The sequence below is a fragment of the Hippichthys cyanospilos genome, chromosome 17, assembly GCF_059441005.1.
Source record: "Hippichthys cyanospilos isolate Australia breed blue-spotted pipefish chromosome 17, RoL_Hcya_1.0, whole genome shotgun sequence".
In the NCBI taxonomy this organism is placed as follows: domain Eukaryota; kingdom Metazoa; phylum Chordata; class Actinopteri; order Syngnathiformes; family Syngnathidae; genus Hippichthys; species Hippichthys cyanospilos.
In genome coordinates this window covers 8,984,073-9,004,442 of record NC_142385.1, presented here as the reverse complement: position 1 = coordinate 9,004,442, position 20,370 = coordinate 8,984,073, and the positions used below count along the sequence as shown (strand labels likewise).

Genomic DNA, 20,370 nt, shown 5'->3' with positions numbered 1-20,370 from the left:
AATATAGCTGTAGTAGTTGTTGTAGTAGTAGTAGTAGTAGCAGTAGATAAAAAGTCTACACACCCCTATGAAAAAATGGTAAACGGACTTTCACTTATATACCATTTTGGGATTTTGTGTCAAAAAAACAACAACCTGAAACCAGGAATAATTTCAAAACTTCTTCCACTATTAACGTATTGAATTCCAAGGACATATTTTTACATTTTTTTAAGAGTCCAGACAGTCAATTCTAGATAATCTACATGTTTTTTTTCCGATTGTTTTGCTAAAGGAGGATCTAAAAATGTCTGTTGCAAAAATAGATTTTCAATTCAATATAAATGAGTTTTAAAGTAATTAATTACTTCTGGTAATTCAGTGCTAAAGTAATCAATTATTTTAGGAATTTAACTACCTGAATAATTAAGAACTTAAGTAATAGATTTCTTGATATGATTACTTTAGTGTTGAATAACCCAAAGTAATTGCTTTCTTTAATTCTTAATTCCATTTTTAGACACTCCTTTAGCCAAATACTTAACAAACAAAACTAGAAAAGAGCGCCTAAAGTAGAATGCCGGCATTCCTCAAAAACACTCCCTGTTTCAGAATTCTTAGGATATTCACTTCTGTGTTCACGAGGTCCACACTACTTAAGGTTTTTTTTTTTTGTTTGTTTTGTTTTCTTAATCAAATGACTGGAAGACTCATTCCGACAGTATAATATTGAATTAAAAGAAATGCTGTGTAGACTTTTTAAATTCATTGGCTGTAGCTTTTTGACAAATCTCCGATATTCAAGACTTTTTTTGATTAGTTGACAGGATGTAAATTGTGCATCAAGGTGAAGGTTGTGTCCCTGTGCTATTTCTTTTTTTTTTTTTTTATAAAGTACAGTATAACAAAATGAATGATGTCACATATTTGTGTGTCAGGCAGACACAAGGCTTGCTAGTTTAATCATCAGTAACAAGTGTCATGTGTTGGGCGGTTGTGTTTTAGCACAGCACAAAGGAAAGTTTTGTTGCCATACTGGAGTTAAAAAACAGCCTTATTTTGTATTATGTGCGAAATATATTATAGTATGAATATGATCATGGAATGTGGGTGCAGGGATTTTAATTTTAACATCAAGAAAGATATTTTGGAAGGGAAAAAATGTATTTGAGCTCCCGAGCTTGCAGCGGAGGCACTTTGTAGCAACTGCGCATGCGCGCGCTGATCATGAATTCCGTTTTGACGTCTCAAGACATCGCCCACATCCAGGTACGAGCAATATCGGCATTTTTGCACCAAGACTCGCTGTCACGCTGCGTTATTGTCGTCAAAAGCATAGCTGCTCCTTCCTGAAACCGGAGTTGAAATGCACACGCGTCGTTTTCTCGTCAAATCATAGTGAAAAGACCGCGCTGCAAATTCATATGGTGGGTGACATTTATGCTAGTATGCTAAACTGTTAGCCGGCACATTTTTGCGATGTTTAAAATGTTGTCATGCTACGTATTTGCACGGTGTGTGCGTGCATGTGATTTGCAGGCAGGTGTGCTTTTCGGATTGTGGTCGCGTAATTGCGTCTGTAATAGAAGCAGCTGGCGGCTAATTCGTGCTAACAATGCTAACGTTGCAAGAATGAATGGAGGAGGTTGAGACATATCTTGTAAATGCCCCTTGAGAACGCACCTAATTGTCCGAGAAACACGTTTAGATTTGATTGAATAATTTTTAAATGCATTTTTCCCGGCTGCACGATTATTTAATGTGGTAGATGCATCTTTCGACATTTTACAGGAGAAAAAGTCTGAACTCATTCTTTTATCTTAAATATATTTATTTTGATCAACCGTTAAACTAAAACTATGTACATGCTTTCTCTCAGTTTCCTTAGCATGAGAAGCGCGCCCCTATTATTCAATTAAAATCTGACTTGTTGACCCTCATGACTTCGCAATTAGTTCACATTAGCCTAAAGTCTGCCTTGCTTTCCTTTGTTTCGTGTGGAAAAATATTTTTTGTGATTTGGATCACGTTGAAAAAGCAGCTATTAATCTGAATTAATTGCTACACGATGTCCCAAATGAGTTAAACCCGGATCAAAGTCTGCGGTGAGAGCAAATGTTCTCAGTGTCTGTGTTCCGTAAAATGCGCACCATAAAACTAATGTTTATGGCAAACTCCTTTTCAGGATATTGCAATTGATCTTTGGACGCACTAGCCATTCACATGACACCCGCCAAATCAGCGTTCAAGAGTCTTCTACAACTATGCCACTTGAGCTCTCTCGCTCTTTTTTTTTAATTTAATGTATATGTATTGATTTGTACTTATTTATTTCTCTGTTAAGTGCATTGCATGCATTTTGAGATGCTTGCTTTAACTCGGGCATGGCCAATGAAGCTATATTTTTCGACCAGGGGGAACTTGCAGTCTAGTTCCATTACAATTTTGCTTGATCTAATTCTAGATGTGTTTTTGACTCTAAAGTGTAGATTGGATCAAGTTATTTCGATGCAAACATTTACTGTGACCAGCTGAAACAAAGTAAACAAAATACTAAAGAATATATTCGCTCTTTTAGTACTATACACATAACTTTTGGCAGTTCAAGGGGTCTAAGAATACTGCATGCTGGAAGTGGCTGAAAAATCACCAATATATTCCATTTCCGTGGGGGGTTTTAACATAATTTGAGGAGTATTGCCACATCAGCCGAGTTTTGAGGAATAGATGTGCATTTTTTCATCTGCCGTATTACAATCAATACCGTAATGCTACAAGCATGAGGGTAGACGTCAATTGGCTGTTAGCGGCCTGTTGCAGCTAAAACCAGCTTGTGTTAGCTGAGGTTGTTATGGCATTATTTTCAATAATGAAGTTAGCAGACTGAACCACAGAGTCTGTTCTGGTTCACACGCAGGATTATTACTAAAAGTGACTGGTTTATTAATTGCAGTATTTTAGTATATACACTCATTAGTATATACAATCATAAACTTAGCAGAATTTATGAACTCGAGCTGCGGTGCGAAAAGAATTAACTGCTTCGGGCGCATTCGCCGTTAAACGGGCGCTGCATTCACTGACTGCTCACAATGTGGAAAATCTGACACTTAACACGCGACAAATGTATATCTTGCGGTTATAAACACAAGAAATTAGTTTAGCACGATGAGATTTATTCAGTTTTGCTATGTGTGCTAATTCCCCTCCACCCCCACTTTCTTTACAGTGACAGTCATGGGGCTTTCACTAAAATAGGCCAGTGATCAGCTGTGTGGCGGAGGATTCACTAATCTATTCAGCGAGGCCCACTTAGTTTCCCACCATGGCCGAAGAGGACTATAGCACCTTTGTGGACTTGAGCCAGATGGGCGATCTGGCGAACAGCAGCGGCCCCACCAAAGTGGACTGCAAGGACCTGAGAGAATTTAAGCAGATGGCGCGTCAGGGTTACTGGGCCAAGAATCACAAACTACGGGCGCAAGTTTACCAGCAGCTGATCAAAAACATCCCCTGTCGCACGGTGACACCGGACGCAGAAGTCTATCGAGACCTCATGGGAAGCGCGACCGCCAAGAAGCCGTCCTCTAATATCCCGCTGCCGGACTTTGTGGACGGGAACCCCGTGCCGCGCTACTGCTTGAAAGCTGATGCGGTCGGCTCCGCCCACCGCATAATCAGCTGCCTGGCCGGTCAGTTTCCAGACATTTCCCACTGCCCGTCCCTCCCGGCCATCACTTCTTTGCTCCTGCACTTTAGCGTGGACGAAGCGCAGTGTTTCGAGCACGTAAGCCGCATGCTGGCCTGCAACGAGCCGGGGAAACGACTCCTGGATCAGACCTTTCTGGCCTACGAGTCGGGTTGCATGACTTTCGGGGATCTCGCCAGTAAGTACTGCGCCCCGGCGCATAAACTGATCGTGGCCATGGCCCAGGATGTCCTGGAGGTCTACTCGGACTGGCAGCGATGGGTGCTCGGCGATTTGCCCTTCAGCCACGTAGTCCGCGTCCTGGACGTCTACTTGGTGGAGGGCTACAAGATTCTGTACCGTGTGGCTGTAGCGTTGCTCAAGTTCTACCGGAAGCACAAGGCGGGAGCCGGGGCGGCGATGACCGGCCAGCAGCAGGATTCCGGCAAAGTCAAGTCGGACATCCAGGCTTTCGTCAAAGGGATCGCTTCGGTGGTCTCGCCCGAGAAGCTGCTGGAGAAGGCCTTCTCCATTCGGCTGCTGAGCCGCAAAGAGATCACCTTGCTGCAGCTCACCAATGAGAGGTCCCTGCAGCAAAAGGGCATCACTGTCAAACAAAAGAGGTAGATTAGAGAAATTGCATCGCTCACAAATACAGTACACTTCCACTACGGTGAACCCCCGTTTAGCACGGCGATTCGTTCCTATCTAGGCATGAGCAGAAAACCTGTTTGACTGTTTAGAAAAAGTCAAGGCTTCAATAACTGCTAAAGTTCCATAAAAGGTCCGCATTATAAAAATGTTGATACAAAAAAGGTTTTTCTTTTTTTATTTAACTTTCAATGCTACATCTTTTTTCAGTAACTTGCTATAGATATAAAGTCAAAATATGCTGTATATTATTTTATCCTACAAAATGTTTCCAGGTGGAATAATTGAGATTATTATGATTTTTGCTGGGCCAATAATTCAGAAAATCACTGGATTTAGTTATTTTTTTTATTTATTTATTGAAGCAATGTCAGGTTTTTGCATAAACTACAATAACTCCATAGGACCTTTGTGACAGGAGCTGTTTAATTATTTTCAAATTGAGAGCAAATAAATTGCATAAAGAAACGTATTGCGAATTTCGTTAAATATTCAATATTGAGTTTAAAAATAAAATGGAGGAAAATGCAGTTTTTATTTACCCATTTTTGAGACATTTTACTCCTCTACTACCATGATATTCCAATAGTTTTACTTGAAGTTAACATATGGCCATGGTCCGGAAATGGGCCAAAAAAAAAACAAAGATATGTTTGTGAAGAGCGTAATTCAAATCAGAGGATGTTCACTTTCTTGCTTTTTTTTTCCCGGCAAATTTCTATGAGATGATTTTTCTTTCATTCCTGTCTCACTTTCTGTCCTTGTTTCCTCCTTTTTTTTCCCTGCATTCTTCCATCAAATTTCCATCTCACCTTCACTTGCTGTCACTTTTGTTTCAGATTACGGTGGGTTCTCACTTTTTTTTCATCATCTCCATTTTCATTTCCAATTACATTTTGTCACATTTATTTCTCATTCTCTTAGTTGATGAGATGTCATTATTTTGTTACTAGCATCATCTTCAATAGCAATAATCTATAGTGACAATTTGAAATACTCTAGGATTTCAAGTGGATGGTAGATTGTCACTTCCTGTGTGTGTTTGTTTTTCTGCTGTGGCACGCCCGCAGGAGGAACGTGCAACTGGCACTTAACCCGGACACCTTCTCCTCTGAGATTGTCAGCGCTAAGGAGATGCGGGACATCTGGTCGTGGATCCCCGAGCGCTTTGCCTTGTGCCAACCGCAGCTCCTTTTCACCACCTCCACACATGGCTGCAGCCTCAACAGGTATGTTTTAGTTTGAGGTGTTTGTTCCTCCTGAATTTTAATCCTTTCGCTGGCAAACAGCATATCTACATTCTTTTGTTGCACCAAGTTAACTGACGTCTTCTCCCAGATTTTACGAACATTGCGAAGGCCACGAACCCACACTGCTCCTTATCCGAACCACTGATGGAGATGTAAGAAAGGAGATTTAAAAAAAAAACGTGCCAGAGGATGTAAACTAGTGACTTATGCAACTCCTTTTTGGAAATAGGTATGTGGAGCCTTCTTGTCTACTGACTGGGAAGAACGCAAGAGAGGAGGCAACAAGCTGAGCTTCTTTGGCACAGGGGAGTGCTTCGTTTTCAGGGTTAGTTGTTTTTTTTTGTTTTTTTTCTGGTGTTATGTATTTATCCAAATTCACAAATTATTTATTTGCTTGGCAAACATTGTTTTTGCTCTAATACATAAGATTGGGTTGGACTGAGAAGACTATCAACGAGTATTTTGTGGTCACAAATTAGCATTTTTTTGTTGTACGTTATAAACTACTTCAAAAATATAGAAGTAGCTTTCAGTTTCTGTTCAATTGCTGCCAGTCCATGTGGTATCTCCTTTACAACCAGCAGAGGGTGCTGTTCACTCATTTCACATGCGCTTGAGAGTCGCATCAATTAGAAATGGAAAAACAAGGCTTGCAGTTTGTGTAGTCAATCTAACATGTCATTTGGAGGGGGGGGCGTGCAGTTTCCTACTCTATTATTAGAAATGAGATAACGTCTCAGGTGTGCTCCCTGTGTGAATTATTTACTCACTTCAGCGTTGGGCTGTCAGAGCTGAGCACACTTATCAAACGCGCTCATCTTACGCACGCATGTTCAAGCATGGGGAGCTCCGGAACGGAGGTAACCTGATCCGGTTGTATTTCATCGGGTTGTCCTAGTAAGACCTGTGTTTGCCGTTAATTGATTGTCACCTCTAGCTAAGCCTGGGTAATGTATTTATTTTGTGAACTTGGTTCTAATTCAAAAAAAATGTTGTTGAAAGTGCGTCCTCACTGACAATATGGCAAAGGAACTAGCTGAGAACACGGTTCTTCTTAATGAAGTGTTTGACCATATCCCATTTATTTGTCGCCAGCTTAAGCCAGAGATGGAGCGCTATGAGTGGGTGGTGATCCGCCACCCCGAGTTAGCCTCCGCCGTTAAGAATCAGGGTCAGGCGGACGCCGAGCCCTCCGAAGGCCAAAACACAGACGGCGATAGTTTGCAGCAGCCGGAGAAGCCGCTTGGCGAGCTGTCACCATTCCTGTCCGCCCGCCACTTCAACCTCAACTCAAGGAACACTTCCATGTTCATGGCTGGGAACTTTGACTCCATCATTGTCGGTGAGTGGCAGAAGGATACAAGGAAAGGATCCAATTTCACTCCATTGGCCTGTTACTTTATTAAAATACATATTATATATACACACACACATATATATATATATATATTAAAATACTTATTCACTTTAACTTATTGCTATTCACAAGAGAATTAAAGCTTTGTGTTCAACTAAACAGACAAATATTTATCAACCAAAACGAATAAAAATGGTCTAATATATTTTGAAAGTAAATGTAAGATTACTTTAAATCCATGTATACATCAAAGAGCAATTTTAAGAAAATACAATAGTAATTTTAGTCAAACAATAGTTTAACCATAACTGATTGAAATAAGGGTTTTTTTCAATCCAAAACAGGATTTAGAATAGCCGGAGACCTACTCAGATTAGTTAGTAAATCTAAATCCAAGTCTAAAACAAAATTGAAGAATGATCCATAAGTATGTCTCACAAATCACGATCCAAGACTGAAAAGTTCTCAACTGCGTTTGTCCCGACAGGCGGCGGCGACGGCAACGCCCTCTACATCGACTCAGAACTCAATCACGGGCGCACCGGCTGCTGCACGACCTTCGACAACCCGCCGCTGTGCGCCGAGAGCTTCCAGGTGGCGCTGTTGGAATCGTGGGGCTTCCAGGACGCCATGGCCACATAATGCCATGTCCAACCCGACCACAGTAAGCACTTACTCCTCTGCACTGCTCACAAAAACTGGGGGGCGTTAGGATTTTGGGTGAAATTTCCGAAGGAACCAAAAATGCACTATTAGAGGTGAATTAAATATGACTAAATTCTTGAATGCACGTCCAACGGTTCAGTGTTTCAGTACTTTTGCACATCTTGAGCGGCAGAAAAGTATACGTCCCCTGCTGGAAACATTTGTCTTCAGCCGTCCTGCAAATTAATCCATGATTGTATTTATTAACCTTTCATCATGTACAAAATGTGATCTGTTTTTTTTTGTTTTGTTTTTGAGTCTATTTTTGTGTGTGGTAGTGTGTATAACCAGTTTAAAAAAAAAGCACAGTTTCATGTCGTCTCACCTGTGGTGTGTTCAAATGCATATTGAGCTGAAACTAATTTGTCAATCCGAATGTCCGTTTGGATTCATGTGGTGTTTCTCAGGGCTGCCTAATTCATACCTCCAAGTGCAGTCCGAGAAACATATCTGTGCAAATTAGTATGTTTCTTTAAAAAAAAAAAGAAAAGAAAAAAAAAGATAATATGCGGATTTGTTCAGTCAGGAAGTTTTGCATACGTGTATGTGAAAGTTCAAACTGAATTGATGTGATGTGTGCTTCTGAGTATCTGTGATCAATTTCAGTGTTGCCATTTTGCACTGATGCCAAAGCTGACGAGTGAGCTAAGCAAGCCATTTTTTTTTTTTTTTTTTATGAATGTCAGAAATGTGGTTACTTAGTTGAGGGTGACTAACTCCTGCTTACCATTTGAATATTCCGTCCTTGTGAAAGTGGAAAAGGGTCCAGAATTGTGGCCTGTTGGTAAAATGTTGTTAGTCATATGCAACCTTTTGATATTTGTACATATGTCTGGTAAAATGTCTATTAAAAAGTTACTGATGCAATACATGTGATTGTCACGTATTTAATGCTCTACCTCCCGCATTTCGCTCAAGAATGCCAGCTGACCTTGAATCCGAACCTTTCATGCAGATTCATTTTGTGTTGTGCCTCCTCACACTTTTTGCATTTAGGTGATTTTGATATTTAACTTAAGGAGGTTTCAAATCTATGAAAGATGGGTGGATTTGGGGGAAAGAATTTACTCACCTCTATTTTTGTTGACTTTGGGGAAGTTCTTGACTGAACTGGAAATTTTTACACTAACATCCACTATTTACGGTTCACAGTCTGTGTATAATATAATATGTATATGAAAACCTAGCACACACCTAACCATCAAAGTAAAGTTGAAGGTGGTTCCAAATAAATGATTGAAAACATAAAAAATGAAATGCAAACATTGGAGGTAAATGTTAATTGAACTGTACTCAATTTAATTCAGTAATACGTTTGTGTACCAGTAGAGAGAGCCTGTGAGTAACCGAGAAAAACTGAAATGTAAATAATTATAAGTGACTAATAAATGCATGACATCCGCCTCTAAATTGTGAGGTTGTGTCAGTTGTCCATTTTGGGCTCTGACCCTCCTTTTGTAGGCGCCAAAAAATCAATACAACCACAAAACAGTCTTACAATTTTAGTAGTAGATAAAAAGAGGTATGATTACCCTTCTCTCGTCATTTACAGTTCTCCACAATTGGATCACGAATTGTGGCTAACGGTCACTCAAGGTGAATTTCTCTCCCTTGTGCGTCATCACAACACAATATATTAAATGTATGTGTCAAATCATCCATATCCTAAGCGAATATTAAAACAATTGATTTGCAGCGGGTAATACAGCGTAATGCATCCTGTGCGATGTAATATCCGGCGTAGTAATTCCCTCTTTACGATAAGTGCCATTGACTCCCGCCTGCCAAGACTGCACTGTTCATTGAGGATTCTGCTAATCACACATGCGCCTCTATATTTAGCTTGCTGCTTGGGGTGGTGGTCTGGCGCATCCCTTGAAGAACACGCTTTCCAGCAGTCCCTGCAAATAAGATGCTTAATGTCTTAACCCTAAACAGGGTTAAGACACCAGCACCCTTTAAAAAACAGATTTCAGAAGCAGATTCAGGAGACAGTTGAAAAACATGTTTCTTCCTGTCATGTGAGGGGGGAAAAAAACACGTTTCATTTAGAGTGACACTGTGACCTCATCGTGCCCTTGTGAGAATTTGTCACATTTCCCCTTTAAAGAGGCTTTCAACGAGGACTTCCCATATGTCATAGTCTAACATTGTGTCCAAAAATGTTATGGTATAAAAGACACTTTAGGGGAAAAAAAAAGCCTGTGCTGCTGGTGGAATGGCATCACGTGTGACGGGGCTTTAAACGGGGGAGGGGCTGCTTTTCGAGTGCTGACTGGGCTGCAGAGGAGGAAGGATGGATACAAGCGATTTCTGACGCACGCACAAGCTCCCCCGCCCCTCTCTGAGCCCGGAGGAGAGGGGATTTCTCAGCAGCGCCCCCCGCCCCACTCATCCACTCCAACGTGGAATTCTCTCACTCCTGTGTCCCCACGTTGCAGCATGTCACAGCTCGCTGCAAAGCACCAGCTGCTGCACGGTAGAGTCACCGTGCAAAATGCAGGAATATGTGTGAACTCGAGCACAAAAGATATTCTTCCAGTCATGCTGAATGGGTAAATGGTGGTCCATTATGATTTCAAGGAGGTGTAAGGAATTCAACTTTAGCATCCTTTTTAACCTTCCAGTTTTTTCAACTGATCCATCTGGTGTTCCCACCTTGGCCACTAAGGGCAGTATAACGCATTCATAAAAACAAAAGGAGTTTGTATAGTGACAAAGAAAAAACTGCACACCTGAGTATTCTGACTCTCTATATGAGTTGCTCCACTGTTTGTGTTCAGGTTTCTGTTGTAACAATTATGAATAGTTAGCCCAACAGTGCCATTTTCAAGTACAATCTATTATAGCATGGAGCTAGGGGAAGCATTTCGAAGGCAAAGTTGTTTGTATATTATAGAATAGAATAGATTATCTTTATTGTCATTGTATGGCAGGTATACATCAAAATTGGAAGCACTACTCCTATTGATGCATATTAGAAGAAAATGTGAACAATTCATAGAATAAATATTAAAGAGTGCAATTGTTTTTTCCCATTGTACTTTTGTTGTTTATTTGATCATTTACAGTTAAAACCTTAAAAATGCGATTTGCTACTTAACTGAAAAAAATGCATCGCATGTCCTCGGGTACAGGTATTGACCAATGACATCTTACGTGTTTTCTTAGTTTGGTCATGTGACGTTCACGAGCTCAGTCGTGATTATTTCTCTACTAAAACTTGAGTAGGTGTGATGTCATTTTTAGTTGATAGCAAGTGGCAAAATGCGTTTTTAAAGGTGATTGATTTTACATGACAAATGAGGAAGGTATAAAATTAATTTCAAAATATTAACTATTTACTGTTGAAATTACTAAATAGGCAAAGCATTTCTTTGAAAGATGTGAAAGCATTAGCACATATTCTTAATGTTTCTTTTGAATTCATATTATGTTCGCATAAGGCACTGAAAACTTCAAATGTCATTGCATAAATATCCTGTTAATAGGGTATCCCTGTTAAATCCCTGAATCCTGCTGCCTGTCGCCAATCGGTCAACACGCATCAAAAGGAAGCCTGCAGCGGACTGTACCAAATGGACTCCGACACAGGGGTGACCTTCAAAAAATGAGCAACAATTATCATTATTTTCAGACTATCATAGAGCGTCAATTGAAATAATAATTTAAACCAATTCAAGGAAATTCTATATAAGGGTATTAAATGTTGGTTTAATTAAAATAACCGTGTTAGTGGTTTTGTGGTTGGTCAGGTGATATTTCCCGCTTCGCCATTTTGTGCTTCTGCGCCGGGTATTTATCTCAAGAGTCGTGACTGGGTCGCCACTCAGCCAACTGTTAGTTTAGCTAGACGCGTCTTCCCCCCCTTCGTCATCCGCCTCCTCAAGCCCAAGCTTTTGGGCCTTCGCCTGGGTTTACCCCTTTTTTTTCCCCCCCACTCGACGTCAACACCTCCCTGTTTTTCTGTTTTTATTTTTAAATATATATTTTGTGTGGAACAATGTCGGCCGAAAGTCCCGAGTACTCCCCGTTCTTCGCAGTGATGGGTGCCTCTGCAGCGATGGTGTTTAGCGGTAACTATCACTCAAATGTTACTATTTTTTTTACATTTTCTTTTTCTTAATGACTTTATTGTCCACAAAATGGCGGCGCGGGTGTTTTTAATGTCATTTTACGACAGTAGCTTCCAGCAAGTTCGTTACATGACAACGACGACTCGCCTATGTCGCAAATGTTGTTTGTTGCTTAATTCATCCGGGGGGAAAAAATTAACAAACTTTATTTGCTTTCGTTTTAGACATGCGCGACAAGCGTTATCACGTTATTGCATGTTTCAACATGGCAGGCATCTAAGCTAATGCTGCTAAAGCTAACAGATGACGTCCACCTAAGTTAGCTTCACGTAAGGCAGACTTTTTTTTTTTTTTAATCTCACAGCTGCATTATTCTAAACGGCAAAATTCCTATCAGTTATACGCTATAACCGACAGTAATTTTCTTGAATGGGTTTCACGAATGTCATAACAATTTTTTTTATTAAACTTTAACGTAATAATAATGATTTAACAACTTTCATGATAATGCTACTATGGGAAACATATTGACTTACTCAAAAGAAAATGCATGATTATGCTATTCTCTACTGTGATACAGTTTTTTAAATTAAATTATGAATTACCACAGGCTGTGGTGTGTATCACCGTGGCATTGGTAGTTATCAGAATTAATCATCATTAGTGTCGTGGCTTTAAAATAAACAATGTCCATAAAGTCTCTCTCCAGCTGCAATTGATCTGAAACAAAACTTTTCTCCTAGAAATTATTTTCATGCGTATCAACTGCCATTTTCTTTTTGCAAAGTCTTGGGAACTGGGGTCGGAGGGGTAACTTCCTTATTGCTCAAAGGAATGACACCAAGTCACATGACAATCACATGATGAGCCTTCTGACTGGCAACGGCCATCTGACTGGTCTTGTGAAATCGCAATTTAAAGCGTACATTAACACTATGCCCGTTTGATTCACAAAATTTGAGTTTGTGACTTAAGAAGCTTTATTCTTGAATAGATGGGTGTAATTTATTGGCGCTTAAGCGTTTTCTGTTTCATCAGTAATTTATTTTTTCCTGATGAATCTGCTTCCTCACTTGTTTTTATATTAAAGATGCAACATAAAGCTGCACAGTCCTAATGCAAGGTAGTTTAATACCTGCACACAAAAAGTAGTAGTGTAGAGAAATGACAGCTGGGGAATTAGCATCCAGGGTGTTGTTGGGTGAGGGGTTCGAGCTTAAAGAAGGAAATGGGAGTGTTAAGTGTAACATGGGTATTTTTCTTTCTTCAATATTAGGACATCCGTATATGAAATCATGGTGACGTTAGCTGGTGTTTCTGCTCGGCTCTACTGGCTTCAGTCAACACAATGTGTGCTTTATAGATTTTACGGTTAATTTAGCCGGAATAAGCCCTTTTCTTCTGATAGTAGGTATTGTGAGCACTCACTATGCTTACACAAGGTCACACAGCTAACCTTCACCAGCAATGGGCGTTTTAACTTATTTGCTTGATCAAAAATTACTCATTAAATAAATATTGTTTCTATTCATGTTTTGGCAGTCCTAGTGGAATGGGAAATGCTGGCTCTTTTAGACAATTTCGAAATGGATCGGTGGGTTGCTTCAGGAAGGGCATCTAGCATAAAAAGTGGGCCACTCAAATCATGTGAGTGGTTTGCCGCGGCAACCTTTGAAGGGACAAGCCAAAAGTCACAACTAGGGTTGGCAAATACCGGTACCAAATATCTGTATTTGGGTGATAACCGGCCGTATTTCAATGTATCTTGCGATGACAGCCAATACGTTAATGGGTCATGCTTTTGGAGCAGTTTTATGAACTATAGATTAATCGTTATAAGAATACAAACCAGTAATTTTATGATATATTTTTTAGGGTAAATGCTGTATTATAATAGCTTAAATGCCGTCCTTAAGTCACTAGTAATTCTTGTAAACATCTTGTGAACATCCACCCAGAATTCTGCAAAAACTTAAATATCTCATTTTCAATGTGTCGATTTTTAAAAATGAAGAATTAATGATTCATGGCCTAACAAGAATTGCTTCCAATAATTTACACTAACCTCTTCTAGCCACCATATAATATTAGCATGTACGCTAGCGTCAATCAATGTCACACACTGAACAACTCAGTTAAATAATCAAACACTAACCACCTCCAGATGAGCGTATTTGATACTTTACCAAATAAATCAATTATTATGCCTGTCCTTACACGCAGAATGCATTTTTTTTTTTTTTGCGAGAAAGCTTGCTTTTTCTTCGTGCGCATATTTGAACGTTATTTCTGCAATTGGCAGCAGACAGTACGTGCTTGAGATATCTCCTTTTGACTGTAGACCACCGTGTGACTCCTACTGTAAATGCCGCACCCTCACCATTACACGGCCTGCACTTGTTTACATAAAAGCAAGATCATTTTTACTCCTGATCGCAATATTGGACCAGTCTTCCCTTGTGTCGTCTTCTGCGCCGGAACAATTTTGCAAGCTGGAGGAACCTCTTATTCTCTGACATCACAAGACTTCACAAGAGCTCCCCATTAAGGCAAAAAAAAAAAAGTATTAAACGCTCTTAGCCTGATCTGAGGGGATTAGGATTAAAATCTCGAGGTTGTAGGTACACACCGCACCAGCTGCAGGAGCTACCGCACGTGACACATTTCATAGTTGGAATTGAATGTTTGAGGACTGTCGTTACCCGTCACACTCTACTCCGGATAACACACACACCCTGAAATAATGGACTTGCCCCTGGATAATGTTACAGAAGCTAATTTATACCTTGTTCAGTAGAAATGGATATCTAAACACTGTAGAAGATTTTCTACCGATAATCCACCGAGTAATCAGACACAAATTTGCATCTGGCCGTTATTCTTGGTCTGCTGTGCTCAGATCTGCTCCATCTCAACATTAACCATATGAACCACAGCAGTCATAACTTGCTGGATGTGGTCCACCGCTGTGTGCGCTTTTAAGTGATTGAACCTACATCCATTTCCCAGAAAGCCTCACGGCTAATCTGCGTCGTCTCAGTGCCAGCGCTCAACACATTTCCCCAAGAAACGAGTTAAGACAAAAGATGTCTCTGGAGTCCTTTCAGATGCCATTAAAGAGTTATGTAGTCAGCTCTGTGCACTTTTTTTTTTTTTTCTTTGTTCACGGGCCAAAAAAATGCAACATGTATTGATTAATGGAAAGATTGAAAACTATGTAATGTTTAGCCATTTCACTGTGTAGGGCCAAATTGTATCTTGCTTTAGTTACTCATTTTGAAACCATTTAGGTGTCCTTTTCTCGCAGACATAACTGAAGTGTTAAAGAAAAAAAAAAAAAATCTGAAATGTTTCAATGGAAGCAGAATTTCCCCAAAGTCAGCATGTTGGGACTTTTGGGGGAAGGAACTGAAAATGAAAGAACATTTTCACATCTGTCTTTTATTCATGCGTCACTTCTCGTCTGCGCAATGTTGAATTGTTTCCTTTTTTCTCCTTGCGGCAGCCTTGGGAGCGGCCTACGGAACGGCCAAGAGCGGCACGGGCATCGCCGCCATGTCTGTGATGAGGCCCGAACTCATCATGAAGTCCATCATCCCCGTGGTCATGGCGGGTATCATCGCCATCTACGGCCTCGTTGTAGCCGTGCTGATCGCCAACAGCATTACGGAGAGGGTTAGCCTCTACAAGTGAGTTTGCTTCCGCCACACATTTTTCAAAAATCTTTTCATATTTTTATGTATTAGGACCAAGATTTCGTCTCCTCAAATAGGCCATTTTACATCCTTATTGAGTTTGTTCTATTACCTGAAATGGATTGCAATTTGTGTTTGTTTTCTACATGTTTTTATGAAACATTTTAAACGTAAAATGGAAAAAGGGGAAAATACCATTGGACAAACACTATTAGAAGTAGAATGTTCACAATAAGTTATGGATTTTGAGAGAGACTCGCGTATGTCATACAGACAATAATTGTCTTATTTTTTGGGGATAGGGAGGTGAGACACTCCCCTTTTGGGTTTTCCACAAAATACATTGTAAATAACATCTCCAACTTATTGTGCATTTTGTATGTGCATGTTTCCAAGGAATACAATTAAGCACAAGGGACTAAAATAAATACCATAAATTGCTTCAAGTAACAGATAAGCTTGTTTGACATGGACTTAGAATTTGGAAAAGTCGTCAATATTTTAGCCTATTTCCTGGGATAGTAAATAGTAACGATAACAGTGTCATGTAAAGTTGTGCTGATCATTTTAGGGATTTGAGAAATGTGTGCATAGGTAGGGTTGCTAGCTGCTATCTGTACACAATAATTGATGTGCCAACATGTAGGCTGTTTGTATGCCTTCAAAATAAAACCTCTACTTTAACAAGGAAATTGCAAAAATAAAGTTAGCTAATACAACTTGTTCTTTACCACCCGAAAAGATAGTTTCAATATCTTTTAAAGTTTGGCCCACAGATGGGAGTTAAATCATTAACGAAACTTTCTGTGGGTTCCGCCTTTGATTTTGCAAGTCGACAAAGGAACCGTTTTAACGAGTGATTGGATGCGTTCATACTACGAAGTGTAGTTACCCAGTGCTAAATGGCTTGTGTGCAGCTGTTACGCCTGAGCACGATAGCGTGGCTTAATTTATGACTCGGGCAACCCGAATAACGATTCACCAGCCCAGGCCCTATCTCAGTAGACAAAAATAATAGCTGCGTCTCAAGCTTCCATGCCACCGTAATTGAGGACTTCAAACTTTATTTAGCTAATGACACGGGACTTCCGAGTCTGCTTCTCGCACCCGTTTTATCCGCCGTCTGCTGACCACGCCTTTCTGTCCCCGTGTTCAAGGAGCTTCCTCCACCTGGGGGCCGGCCTAAGCGTGGGCCTGAGCGGGCTGGCGGCCGGCTTCGCCATCGGGATAGTGGGCGACGCGGGCGTGAGGGGCACGGCTCAACAGCCGCGGCTTTTCGTGGGCATGATCCTCATCTTGATTTTCGCCGAGGTCTTGGGGCTCTACGGGCTCATCGTCGCCCTCATTTTGTCCACGAAATAAGCCAAGGCCTCGCAGCGTATGGCCACTACCAGATCTGTCCTACGTGTCGCTGCTGGAGGAGGAGTGTAAATTGTGTGTGTGCGTGCGCGTGCATGTGTGTTGGGGTGGGGGCATTTGTAAAAATCCTCCAACCCAAAGTGCAAGAAGGTAAAATTATATATATATATATATATATATATATATATATATATATATATATATATATATAAATGGCTCCATGATAAGATTTCATCTCAGCAATGTGTACAAATGTAGTCGACTTGTAAATGCGCTATGTAGTAATTGTCTGTCTTGTGTGTGTGCGTGCGTGCGTGTGTGTTTCAAAACAATTGTATGATTAAGACACCTGCCCCCCTTTGACTTATTTAGGGGCTGGAGCTGTGGTTATTCAAGAGCTGACCAAAGTTGGTTTTTTTTTTTTTTCCCCCCCTCTCTTGTGGGATTGCATTAATCTTAAGGATCTATTTGTAAAATGGACTTTTTTTTCCCCCCAATCTCTTCACTGATTTTATTTATGACAATTTTTCCATTAAACTGTTGATATGCATCAAGTCAAACTTCCCACGATATATAATTCCATATCTACAGACCTATAGATATCTCTCTAGATGGGTTAATTGTTCTAAAGTGGTTGGAATTCTTCTGGATGTAATTGTCGGTTTTCCTCATTTACGTTCGGCCGGAGCGTGTCGCTGTCCGGCCGGCCGTTGTCATGTGTAGCTGTATTCGAATCATGACCACAAAAAAAAAAAGGCGTTCTCAATGTTTTTCCTGTAATACTGCTGTTTGCATTAAAGATGTGTGCGTGTGCCCAGTGTCGGCTCTCCGAAACGCGCCTCAAATCTGCTCTTCATCGCCAACTCATCTGTGGCTTTACCTCAATTTGTTTACTTGCATTCCAGATATTTTTTTCGAAAGAGTTTCTGTTGGGAAATGTATTCCAGCTCAATCCCCTACTGACCGGTTTATCACACTTGAGCAATTGAGGACCACAGCAGGAAAGTTTTAGGAGACATTTATATTACTGTAATTTAAGGAGGTTTTTTTCTCAATTCTGAACTCAATATTTAAACGTCTGTCGGCAATTGAGTTAGGCCATTAGTTCCCAGTTCAGGTAGACTGAAGTGTGATTCACTTTTTTTTAATAGGTTTTCCAAAATTTGACTTGTATGTTTCCCGAATCTCCTGCTGATGCGTTCACGTACACGTCAACTTTACAATCTTGTGTTACCACTGCTATTATCCTAATGTGTCAACGTGAACGTTTCCATAAGCAAATTAAAAAAAGATTTCCGTTTAGATCCACGTTGCCCAACTGCAATCATTTACTTCTCCACTAGATGTCACTGTCCTAAATATTGTATAAAATCTTTCACGAATTAGACTTGCCTTTAGAATTGCAATTTATATTCAGTCACAGAAAAAAATGGATAAGATGAACAAAATCTTTATGCAAAATATGAGAAACTGTTTTGTTTGTTTATAACGTTTTGGAAATTTAAATGAACACAGGTCAGAATGCTCAAAATTGGTGTGTTCTTTTTTGTTGTTTTTAAATGGCTGGCAATGAATGAGTTAATGAACAAAACATTTAATTTGTATTTTTTTTTTTTTTTTACATGCTATTGTCCACGTGATAGTCTCAGTATGATTTTTACACTGTGTCACTCAGGTGTTTTGCTTTTCAAGACTGTTGAGAAGAGTCTTAGTAATGCCGCTAATGGCACTGAAGGTGGCGCTGTCCGGGAATGACTTGAGGAAGTCTTTGCCTTGCTCCACACTTGCGCTCAGTTGAGGATCCAAGGGCACGGAACCTGCACATGAGACACTTGTTTATTGTCAGGAAAAGTCTTTTTTTTTTTTTTCCCTAATTCCTTTTTGTTTTTTAAAAGTCCACCGGTTTTGACCCACCAAGAAAAGGTGATCCTGTTAGTTTGGCCAGCTCCTCACCGCCTCCTTTAGAAAATATATTGCTGCATTCCTTTCATTAACAGAAAATATTAGTCCATTAGGTGGGTGGGGGAGAAAAAAAAAGCTGTGTCAAAATAGCACTCACTGAGCAGTGCGGGCAAACAAAGCCGCTCATGTTTTCAACAATCCCGAGGATGCGCACCCCAGTTTTCTTGCAGAAAGTGGCCTCTCTCCGTACATCACCCGTTGACACCGCCTGCAAGACAACACTAAGGCCAGTTAAGAAGCTTTGTCTCTAATGGGAAGTGGAAACAAAGGTTCAGATAGTCTACTTCCTTCACCTGAGGCGTGGTGACCAAAACCGCCCCATCAACTGCTTTCTGCTTCTTGAGGTTCTCCAATATGGCCAAATGTTCGTCTGATGTCCCTGGCGGCGTGTCCACTAACAGGAAGTCCAGCTCTCCCCACGCTACGTCAGACACAAACTGACCAATCATCGCTAAGACAAAAAAAAAAGACAATCAGTGCAAAAATGTTCCTTGCTGGATTCCAAACTTTTTCTTGGACTTTTCATTAAACCCTGCTAGATGTACAGTACCCGTTTTCTTGGGCCCCCTCCACACCACGGCTTCATCCGGGTCGTCCAATAGAAAGCCGATGGACATAAGTGCGAGAGTCTTCTCCGAGTCAGCGTAGACGGGAACCCATCCCGAGTCGCACTGGTGCACGTCTTGATGACCCACGCTTAGCATGCGCGGGATGCTCGGACCGCACAGGTCGACGTCCAGGATGCCAACCTGAATGGACAAAAAGAGTTCAGATTGACAATTCTAATATTACGTTGCTGTATATATTTTACATTTCCTTCATATTTAAACATACTAAAGGGAACAAAATGAGCTATGCTTTATTTGTCGTATGAGGTGTTCAGTGTCACCAGCCTTTTTCCCCGCATGCCTCAGTGCCAGGGCAAGTTCGGTGGTGATGGTGCTTTTTCCAACACCCCCTTTTCCGGACAGAACCAGGATGACATGGCCCACATGGGCCAGACTGCTGCTATCTAGGGAGAATGAAAACATGTTTTATTCAGGGGTGGGAATAACTACTAATATATTGCAACTGAGTAAAAGTTTTGTTTAACTTTGGATTTCTCTTATAGGCGAAAATATCTCGATACCGACATTTGAAAGTGTAACTGAACTTTCTCTTAGTCCGTCAGAATTTGCTAATTACTTTCCACCTGATATTTGTGTTGCGAAACGTGTTGAAATATATTTTCTTTATTATTAATCTCGCTACCCGACTGCACAAATTCCGCTCACACAGCTGCGTTTTTTTCCTTCGAAAGTGAGTACGCAATGCTGCTACGAAATGCGAGATAACGATACTTATCGAATGATGTGATACAGTAGTACTGTTTTCTAGTACAAACTATTTGTTAAATGATAAATGTTTTAGTCGTATTTGTCATTTATTATAATTCCCGCAGTTATATACACAAGTTGATTGGAAAACTAATGAGCGCTTACCGTCATTCTGTTCCATAACTGTTATTAGGCATCAGTACGCGTTGGATGCAAAATGGACTTCCGTAAAAGGCCACCTGACTAAACTCAGCCAATTAGATGCCACCTACAAATCTTAAAGTGGCCAATGGTGAAGCGAGTGACGTTCAAGTGCTTCATAGATGCTCGGG

At 40.5% G+C, this 20,370-nt stretch overlaps 3 protein-coding genes across 8 annotated transcripts in view; 2 read left to right on the top strand and 1 right to left on the bottom strand.

Moving 5' to 3' along the window:
- tbc1d24 (TBC1 domain family, member 24) overlaps window positions 1-8,501 on the top strand; it is a 53,679-nt gene extending 45,178 nt beyond the window's left edge. For 4 of the 6 annotated variants that reach the window (XM_088439572.1, XM_088439575.1, XM_088439574.1 and 1 more), the window contains 6 exons: window positions 3,209-4,290; window positions 5,389-5,547; window positions 5,657-5,720; window positions 5,798-5,893; window positions 6,664-6,910; window positions 7,413-8,501. In XM_088439572.1, the coding sequence (XP_088295698.1) occupies window positions 3,305-4,290; window positions 5,389-5,547; window positions 5,657-5,720; window positions 5,798-5,893; window positions 6,664-6,910; window positions 7,413-7,567 (1,707 nt within the window). In that variant the 5' untranslated portion in view covers window positions 3,209-3,304 and the 3' untranslated portion in view covers window positions 7,568-8,501. The other 2 variants (XM_088439576.1, XM_088439577.1) reach the window with 2 other exon arrangements.
- A 2,923-nt stretch (window positions 8,502-11,424) lies between these two features.
- Window positions 11,425-17,594, top strand: atp6v0cb (ATPase H+ transporting V0 subunit cb). The gene is made up of 3 exons (XM_088438458.1): window positions 11,425-11,706; window positions 15,212-15,395; window positions 16,559-17,594. Exons 1-3 carry the CDS (start codon window positions 11,634-11,636, stop codon window positions 16,761-16,763), a joined length of 462 nt encoding a protein of 153 aa, XP_088294584.1. The 5' UTR covers window positions 11,425-11,633; the 3' UTR covers window positions 16,764-17,594.
- Window positions 17,595-18,194: 600 nt separating this feature from the next.
- Window positions 18,195-20,328, bottom strand: nubp2 (nucleotide binding protein 2 (MinD homolog, E. coli)). The gene is made up of 7 exons (XM_088438457.1): window positions 20,204-20,328; window positions 19,616-19,734; window positions 19,273-19,471; window positions 19,016-19,173; window positions 18,820-18,930; window positions 18,675-18,744; window positions 18,195-18,577 (listed from the first exon to the last, which is right to left on the bottom strand). Exons 1-7 carry the CDS (start codon window positions 20,217-20,219, stop codon window positions 18,432-18,434), a joined length of 819 nt encoding a protein of 272 aa, XP_088294583.1. The 5' UTR covers window positions 20,220-20,328; the 3' UTR covers window positions 18,195-18,431.
- Between the last annotated feature and the right edge of the window lie 42 nt (window positions 20,329-20,370).